Here is a 9,535-nt window from a genome sequence, read left to right on the forward strand (position 1 = left end):
GCATAGGAGAGGGGCAGATTTCCTTTCCCTGCTTTTCCCCGTGACTGGTCCAGCCTTGAGCTTCTCTGTTCATGGAGTCATTCTTTTTTTACCTCTTATTTTTCCTGTACTCTGTGTTCCCCACCACCACCTTTTAGAGGCTCAGATCTTCCCAGTACCTTTCAACATGCAGGTTTCAAAGAAAGCTGAGACAGGGGAAGCGAGCTGTGGTTTCACCTTGGGGCCCTGTTAGAAGGGTAGGATAAACTGGCTTTTAAGTTACACCCATTTCTGAATTTCAGTCTTAATTGTCATTGCAAGAGCTCAAAAGGGGCATGTACAGCAACGTGTGCTTTCAATAGAGCTGCTATTATTGTTTTTATAATGCTTTCCTGATTACCCCAGGATCTTGTACAGAGCCACTAGGCATACAGCAAGAAAAAACTCCCCTCCCATCATCTAGTATAAAAGCTGTTTTGAGAGGCAGTACCAGCACCAGACAGTTTTGTGGCTGGGTTCTCACACGTCTCGGATGTCCTGTTAACAGTGTTTTCCCTCCAGCAAGGAGCATCTCTCAAGTCACACAGAAAAATATTCTTTTGAATCCTCTAAATCCCATTGACAAATGCTGTGATGGCTATTCTTCTCCCCTGATGGGAGTTCGAAATTTTATCTGTCAGATACAGTCTGTCCTTATCAAATGCATCATGCACTTGGCTGTGCAGTGCCCAGGGCAGGTGTATATAGCCAGGTAAGGGTGCAGAGAAGGGTTCTAATCCTCTTGCTGTGGTGTTTTGAAGTAGCCCAGTTGGGAACTGCAGTTAAGGAAAGTTGAAGTGCTTGAAAAAACAATCACACTTATTCAGGACAAAGTACAGAGCTTCCAAGGATGAGAGGAGAGCAAACTGAAGACTGTGTCTGACTGAAGGTCATGCACACAGAGCAAAGCCCACTGCATGCACAGTTGTCCCTTGGTGACACTGCAACCCTCTTAATAGCTCTTCTCATCCTCTGCTGAGGTGAAACCCCACTGCCTTCACTGTCCCTCTGATGTCCTCAGTGTTTAATCTGTTGCAGGGAAGAGAGATGCCTACTGTCTCACCCTACACTTATAGAATCACATAATGATGGAATGGTTTGGATGGAAAGGAGCCTTAAAGACTATCCCATTCCCCCCCTTGCCATAGGCAGGGACACCTTCCACTAGACCAGGGGGCTCCGAGCCCCATCCAACCTGTCCTTGGGCACTTTGTGGGGTAGAGCAGCCACAGCTACTCTGGGCACCCTCTGCCAGCAGATGTCAATGAAAGCTTAATAGTTCCTGAAATGGGAGGAATGGGTTGCTAAGCCAGGAGTGCATTTCTTCTCCAAGTACAGTTTTAGCCAGTGTGGGTTCCTGAGTGGTGTACTATGGGTAATTGAAGTGTTCCACAACATAGAGCTTTATAGGGAAAAACATCAGAGTGGGATGACTTCTGCCCAGGTGGACTGGATTTATTGCTCTATAACCAGCACGCCTAGACTTGAGCTATAATCCTGGCAGAACAATTTGCAAAGACTTTTTTTTTTCAAAGGCTGTTTTGCTGGCCCAGGCAAAGCTTTTTTCCAGTCCGTCTGTGTCTATGTGCTGCTTTGATTTGATTTTTATTTTGACCTTTGACTACCATCTCAAGAAGATGGAACCAAGTTCCTTATACTATTGAAAAAAAAAAGGTGCACAACAGCAAGTATCTCAGAAGATTTTCTTTTGGCAGCGAGGTGTGCAGCATTACCCCATGTAGCTTCTGTTCCCTGATGGCAGGTCACAGTGGTGCTCAGTGCTCAGTTGGTACCCAGCAAAAAGGTACTTGAGGTCTTGTTGAGGTGTTACAGAGACACAATTATTTGCCCCACTGCTGCCAACTGGTTTTGATGCTGGGAGAAGCAATTTTTCATGTTACAGCACAAGTCATTTGCGAAACACCTGATGTGCCAATAAAATGCACAAATTCTGTACCTTCACCAGAATTAATGAAACAGAGATAACTTTTCCCTTTGTGCTTACAGGTCCCAGGAAGAGCAGACTCGGGATGTCATCGTTCCTGGGTGTTGCAAAGACAACAGTCACCTGCTGAAGGTAGCCAAGGGCAGCGGCGCACCTGGGGCACACATGGTACCGAGACACAACACTGCACTGCAGACGGTGAACTCCATACGTGTTGTTGAAGTCTACAGTCATAAGGATAGTTACAACAAACCAACCTGCCAGATACCTGGATAGCTGGTGTCTCAAATGCAACTGCTTCTCTGGACCAGAATGAAATGTTGATAGAAATATGTGCCTTAAAGACAACATAGAAAGTTCATTATTCATATGAACTGTAAGTTTTCTATATTCCAAGATGGTTATTTAAGAGAAATGCTTCAAGGTCTGATACAAATAAAGATATGAATATTGGGGCTGTCAGTCCAGAGCTGTTCTCTGTGCTGTGCTGTGCAGTGTGACCATGGCAAAAGCATAATGCCCTTCTGCACAGCTAGAGAGGTGGTACCCAGTTTGCATATTTGCCTCGTATGAAGTTGCTGATAATAACTACACACCCCTCAGATTCCAGTCTTCTTTCTGAAATTCTTACAAAACCACTGATTCAGAGAAAAGTCCCCCATATTTTTACAAAGTAGCATGATAGAACTACAAAAAAATTTGTTTTTAATTAAATGCCGCATTGTTTTGTATCAGAAAGGTCATTAGTTCATCTGCTCTATGTTTAGAGACCATGTGAGACTGGACACAGCAGAGGCCCATCTGCAGGTCTGCCAGCCTCTGGGAGAGGAGATGGCACATGGAGGGATGTGGTGTCGTGCTGTGGCACACCTTGGGGCCCCCACCAGTGACCTCCTGTAGCTTCTACTGGTGTCCCAGTGCAAGAGCAGTTGGTGTGCAGGTGGGGACAGCAGTGCAGCCTTCCTGGAGCAGCCAGCTCAGGATCACTGCAGCATCATCCCTATGAGGCCTCTCTAAATAAAGGACTGAGGTAGCTTTTGAAAGCCTGCCTTCTTTTCCTGTTGTTCATCTGTACATCATGTGAGGAAACAAGGTGGGCTTTTTCTTGTTTTGTCCTTTTTGAATACTTAAGTAACAGATACAGTGCTTTTTCTCCTGTTTATATGCAAATAGATGTATATGCTACTTAAAGTTATTTTTCTTCCAGTTGAAGCCTTACTTAAAGCTGTCATCAGCTGTCTGTTTAATGGGTATCATCACATCTCTCTCGTGGGTAGAAACATGACCTTATAGCAGGCTGCAGTAATTGTTTTATGGTATTTTCCCTTGGTATGAATCAAGTATCGTCTCACAACCTGAAGTTCTGAAGCTTCAGTTTTGAAATTCAAATTACTGTAGCTTGCTGGCAAATGCCTTCTTCTATCCTGGCCATACTCTGCAGAGATCAAAAACATGTGCTTGAAATTCAGTAAGATGAAAGTTGCAGCAAAAGAGCTTTTTTCTTGTTTCTAATAAGCTCAGTTCTACTGTACGTTATACCAAGGTGCATCCTGCAACACACTTTTCACTATGCACTGCAAAAAGGAGAATGGATGTACTTCCCATCACTCCACCCAATTAAGTTCTCAATTCATCCAATTAGTACTAGCTAGTGTTTATCACGATATAGTTATGCTGTGAACTATTCTGCCTGCAGTTTTCAGTTGCCTGTCAGACCCAGACAGCTTCTCTACCCAGCAGTGTGGGCAGCAGTTCAAGGGAGATGGTTCTGTCCTTCTGCTCTGCTAGGATCTCATCCGAAGCTCTGTGTCCAGCTCTGGGGCCCCAGCATAGGAAGGACATGGAGCTGCTGGAGAGAGTCCAGAGGAGGATCTGGAGCTGCTCCAAGGGCTGGAGCCCGTCTGCTCTGGAGCTAGGCTGGGAGAGCTGGGGGTGCTCACCTGAAGAAGAGAAGGCTCCAGAGACACCTCAGAGCCTCTTCCAGGGCCTAAAGGGGCTCCAGGAGAGCTGGAAAGGAACTGTGGACAAAGGGGAATGGTTCCCCACTGCCAGAAGGTTAGGTGAGATACAGGAAAGAAATTCTTGTCTGAGAGGGTGGTGAGGGTCTGGCCCTTAGAAAATGGAAAAGGGCAAATTTAACTTTAATAAGGGGAGAGAAGAGAACCTCAGAAGTACCAGAATGGGAGGGTTTCTCTGATCCCCTGAAGTGTAGAACAAATGGTTAAACAAGTCCTTCACAAAGAAGATATAGCTCAGCCTAGGATTAAAAAGAGTTACAGGCATGGGAGGGAGGTGTTCTGCCCTACTGGCAATATTATGCTTAAGGTACACATGTGAAGGGTGGCCAAGATATCCTTGATCCTGCCTCTCTGTAGCTCTTTTGAATTTCCTTCCTCTTCCCATCTCTATGATTATGCTCACAGAATTCCATTATTTAGTTCCCTGGTGTTTTAATTTCATTATTTGGCTTTAAAATGCAATAATATGACTGCAAGTGGAATAAATTCCCTGTTGGGATGTTTGGGTCAACACTTTGTGTGAGCAGACAGCCTGGCTCCTGTTCTGCATGAGGAGAAGCTGAGTAATGTTGGATGGGACAAAAAGTGCACCCTTGAGCTGCCAGGGATGCTGGCAGCCATGGGAAGCACCCCAGAAGGCAGGTAAATTCACTGTGCCTGTGCCAGAGCTAAATGACTGTCATTTATTTGGGCAGCTAATGCAAGAGGCAGCAAAGTTACACCAAGATAAGGAAGCAACACCCAAACTGTTTGTGAAAGATTTGTGGCTTGGCTTCCTCTGGGACTGTGCTTAGTTCTGATGGCTGCACCCCCTGGAGTTAGCTTTATTGCTCGTGCAAACATAATTTATTGTCAGAAGGGAAGTAAGTGCTGTGCGGGAAGGAGATGAAAACAGCTGAGACTCTAAAATAGACATTTAAAACCTTGTAACCCTTAAATGTTTGCTGGCCAGTGATTCCAGCTGGATTCAAGCTCCTATTTCTGCTACAGGACTTATGCTGTATCTGTGAGCTGGAATCTGCAGTGGCCTCTAACCTGTTGCAGCATGGGCAGATGGTTGGTTGCTGAAGCCTTCCTGAAGTGTCCCCACGAGGAGAGCGCTCCACCAAGCACACAGCAAATACCACACTCATGCGCAGCAGCTGCTTATGTGAGACAGCGGAGGCAGGAAGGTTCTTTGTATTGGTTTCCAGTTGTAGCTTATTTCAGCTACACTCTGAAAGGGTCCAGGGACAAAGACAGGGAGATGTAGAGGGTCCAGGACTATATACTGTTACAAAGGGGCAGAGCCAACAGCAACAACCAATCACCTGACGGTGTGAGTGGGGAAAAAGATTACAGTGACCAAATGGGAAACACAAGGGTAAACAGACAGGGGTACAGACAAACGAGGGTACAAAGAACAAACAAACGGCTAGAACCATGACCATATATGGTTAACAGGCAGTTGAACAGCCAGTGGGCCAACGGGGGTGTGGCACTGAGGTTGACTGACAGCATGTCACAGGAGCCCATGGGAGAAGTTGAAGTCCAGTGGACATTCTTCCAGGGCATAGATGCAGGAAGTCCCCTAGCAGGTCCATAGGCCTCCACAACTCCCCTTTCTTTATTTATTAAAAAGGCCTCTCCTATGGATTTCTGTAAACATTTAGCTAAAGAGGAAAACATAAACAAGACTATGACTACAACAACTAAAATCCCCAAAATCCCTTTTACAAAAGATAAAAGCATCCACCCATCTGAGCAGACCATCACACCCCAGCAGCTCTCCATCAAGGATGACCCAAGAACTCTAAGGGACCTACACTAACCCATGCCCAGAGCTTTACTTCACACAGGCTGCACACCATCCTCTCATTCATTCCTGGCTGTGGGGGTCAGATGAGGCCCAGAGCTGGCACAGGGATGAATTCCATGTGAGGACGTGTACCTGAACTGGCTTTGTTCCCTTCCCACAGCTCTGCAGAATGTCAGTTTGCCAAATCTGTCAACTGTTTATTTACACACCTATTTTAAGGGGAGGATGCTCTAACAACTTTATTTGCTTCCTATCTTCAAAGAATTCAGTTGTTTGGTTTTTTAAAAAATAATTAGCTGAGTATTTTTTTCATGGGTACAATTTGATTTGTGCTTTAGATAAGGAGCCAAGTGCAGTATTGAACATGTTTGTGAAGCTGGTTGTTCATTCTCCAGAATCTGTGCAGTATTTACCAGGATTATTTGTGATCAGTATACACTTATTCTACATGCCCATTATTCCCTTGTGCCAGGAATGCGATACACAATTTTTTCTTTATCTGCATCATCTTCTTGTTTTACTAATGCTGTTAAAATTTCCAGTGATAGGGTAGCATAGACCAGAACCAGGGGTGTGTAATTCACCAGGTACAGGGTGAATATACAGGAAGTTAAAACTGACCAGGGGTTTCCAGACCTGTGGATGCTCCAGGCTATCATAGAATATGCTGAGCTGAAATGGACTCCGAGGGATCATCCAGTCCAACCCCTGGCCCTTCACAGACACCCCAACAATCGCACCCTGTGCATCCCTAGGAGCGCTGTTCAAACACTCCTGGAGCTCTAGCGGCCTCGGGGCCGTGCCCATTCCCTGGGAAGCCTGGGCAGTGCCCAGCACCCTCTGGGGGAAGTTTCATCCAAGTCAGTTCTGTTCCCATTTTAGGGTTTGGCTTAACTGGTTAGGAATAAAGAGCTGGGAATTTGCAGCACAGCTTCTGCTTTTGTGTTTGGAGTCAGATAACTCTTTTCTTCATCTCCTTCTAGCCAACAAAGTAATCATACAAATAATCATACTCTGACTATATAAATAAGATTGGAAAATAACCCATTTTATGTGCGAAGCAACTCTAGAAATTATTAGCATACACACAAAAAGCCTTCATAACTCTGAGCAAACAAACATCTTGGTTTTCAGAACTAATTACACGTCCCCTAAAATCACCAGCAAATTGCTGCTGACTCCCAGGCGCAGAAGAGCAGCCGCCCATCGCTCCCGGCGGAGCTCTGCCGGCTGTCACAACTGGACTCGCTCCCTCCCTGTTTACTTTCGCTTCTCCAAGTTGCCCGTGACCTCCGCTTATCCCGTCAAGGAGAATTGCACTGCGGCCGCCCCTCGTGGGACGTGTGCCGGCCACGGCACATACCCACCCTGAAACCGATGGATGATGTTCTACAGAAGCTGTAAGTGCACATTTGTAGCGAAGAATTTGGGCAAAACAAGGGTCTGAAAGGTGCAAATCTGTGGGAACAGGAGTTCAGAGTCAGAGGGGCAGTGGCTCTGACGGGAGTGGCCAACCCGTCACTGCCTTCACGTTTTTCCCCCTTCTTAGAGCTTCTTTTTGTAAATTATTGACTGAAACTTACTGAAGGGAGCCTAGTGCCTTATCTGACCTTTTTAAGAAATACTTGATTGTATTTTCTTAAGCACAAAGAAAGACTGTTAGAGGAACTGCTTGCGCTATCTGGATTTAATTAGTTGCTAAAGAGATTCAGTCCTCTGGCGGTGGGAAAACAACAAAGCGTATTGTTATCCAACAGTTAACAGATAAAACCCTGCATGATAAAATGTTGCCAGGACAAGGGTGTAAGTAAGTAAGTAGTAAGTAAGCTCACTTAAATAAACAAATCGGTCGCTTTAGCGGGGGGAAACAGTACGGGCTTTCGAGATTAGCTAAGCAGGAAATCAGTCTGCTGGGAAAAGAAACGTTGTGCAGGTCGCTTCGCATGGCCACTCTGAAATGAATCAGAGTTTTGGAAGGGCACTGGGCTCTGTCAGGCAGCGGGGGTTCGCGGCGTGCCGCCGCTCCGGAGCGGGGTGAGGGGCGCGCTTCTCGCCTCGCTGTTCGCGATGCGGCTTTCCCCCCCCGCTGTGGGCTGTGACTGTCACGGGCTGTGACTGTCACCATGGGAGGGCGTTCGGGACCAGCCCCAGCCTGGTCCTTCCCTCCCGAGGAGCAGGGCACGGCGGCGGCCTCTGCTGTGGACGTGTGGCTCCGCCAGGATCTGTCTGTGCAAAGCGAACCTGACAGCGATCCTCCTGCAGAGGTCTTGCGTGCCACCGGCATGAGGAGGAGATATGTTTAACCTCTGCTTCTTGTGTATTTATCTGAGTCTGCAGGACAAAAATATCTCCAGGCAGTGTGGCACTGTACATCGCAGCATTCCTGAGGGATTGATTTTCGTTTCCACTTCACTCACTGTGCTTTGAATCACTGTGTGCTGAAAAACATTTAGATTTATATTAGACATTTCAGTCCATATCGCACTAAGATGATCAGGTTTTCTGTTTAGTAGTTTAGATTCTAGTAGTTTCAAAAGTTCTAAAAGCTTTTAAATTTAAAACTTCTAAAATTTCTAAAAGTTTCCAGGGAAACTTTAGTAGAACATAAAATGCAGTGAATTCACAGAGGTATAAAGGAGTCATAAAAACAAATCCTCAGCATGGCATTCTCCCACTGCTTCTTAGTATTAGGCAACCCCTCTTGCTGTAATGTTTTAATATGCATATGGAAGTGAATTGTAGAACACAAGAATGGTTTGGATTGGAAGGGACCTTAAAGATAATTTTGTTCCAAACCCCTGCCATGGGCAGGGGCACTTTCCACTGTGCCAGGTAGCTCAGCCCCATCCAAAATGATGTTAAAAATATATCACAAAAGGAATTACAAAATTCCAAATTACTTTTCACAAGATTTCTGTTTCTTTACTAAAATACACTGCCAAAATCACACCAATGCAGGTGTGATCAAGGTCTCCATGTGCAATAATATTAATAATAATTTTAAAATGTATTTTCTTGCTGTTAGGAAGATCTGGATTCCGGAGGGTAAATAGGATAAACTCAGGATGTACATACTCTACTAATCTTCTCAAGGATATACACCATGAATGACACAGCAATTGACAATGCTTCAATCCTCTGCAGCATTTATCCCTAGCAAGGCATATTCTCTTCCATTCCTTGCTAGGTAATTAATTGTTGATGAAATTTAGGGCAAATAGCAGGTTTTACATCCACAGATTTGCTTGTACTTTTTCACTCACAAAGTTAACTATCCCAACTAATTACATGCTTCACTGAAACTTTTTCTATGAGAGAAATTCTCCCTGCTCCTTGGGCTTGAGTCACTACCTGCCCAATGTACCTTACGTGTCCAGCTGCACTTAAATGCGCGTTGTGCTGCAGCACAAGGAAAATATAAATTCTACATGGATGTGGTGAAGATGTAGACATGGTATTTTGGACACTGTAATTTCTTCTGGAAAAGGAAATCGCGGCTTTACCAATCATGCATTAATTGTTTAAAAACTTGTGGCTGTGCAAGTGTAAATTCATGCTTCTACACGGGACGGGCTGGTGAGCACAGACATTTGAAGAAATGTTTTACCTCGGAGGTCAAGGCGATGGGAACGCCGGTGTGGGCTACGGGGGGCTAAGGGGGGCCTGTCCCGGTTCCGCCCCGGCTGCCCCCGGCCCTGCGCTCCGCTTCCCCCGCTCCGCGCTTCCCCCGCCGCCTCCGCGCCCGGGAGGCGGTGC

At 45.7% G+C, this 9,535-nt stretch overlaps 2 protein-coding genes and 1 long non-coding RNA gene across 4 annotated transcripts in view; 2 read left to right on the forward strand and 1 right to left on the reverse strand.

Annotated features, from left to right (window-relative positions):
• The window catches only part of SUSD3 (sushi domain containing 3), a 15,871-nt gene extending 13,116 nt beyond the window's left edge, over positions 1-2,755 (forward strand). Inside the window, exons 5-6 of the mRNA XM_031063512.1 lie at positions 2,026-2,339; positions 2,731-2,755. Of these exons, the coding sequence (XP_030919372.1) occupies positions 2,026-2,239 (214 nt within the window). The 3' untranslated portion in view covers positions 2,240-2,339; positions 2,731-2,755. The remainder of the gene's footprint in view (positions 1-2,025; positions 2,340-2,730) is intronic.
• Positions 2,756-6,933: 4,178 nt separating this feature from the next.
• The window catches only part of CARD19 (caspase recruitment domain family member 19), a 15,886-nt gene continuing 13,284 nt past the window's right edge, over positions 6,934-9,535 (forward strand). Inside the window, exon 1 of one of the 2 annotated variants that reach the window (XM_031063510.1) lies at positions 6,934-7,179. In XM_031063510.1, coding sequence (XP_030919370.1) covers positions 7,161-7,179 — 19 coding nt within the window. In that variant the 5' untranslated portion in view covers positions 6,934-7,160. The remainder of the gene's footprint in view (positions 7,180-9,535) is intronic. The other variant, XM_005428855.3, reaches the window with a different exon arrangement.
• Positions 7,452-9,503, reverse strand: LOC115948757. Its single transcript, XR_004082538.1, has 2 exons — positions 9,387-9,503; positions 7,452-8,217 (listed from the first exon to the last, which is right to left on the reverse strand). It is a non-coding gene; the product is annotated as an uncharacterized LOC115948757 (long non-coding RNA).

This window comes from Geospiza fortis, unplaced genomic scaffold, assembly GCF_000277835.1.
Source record: "Geospiza fortis unplaced genomic scaffold, GeoFor_1.0 scaffold394, whole genome shotgun sequence".
Taxonomy (NCBI): Eukaryota; Metazoa; Chordata; class Aves; order Passeriformes; family Thraupidae; genus Geospiza; species Geospiza fortis.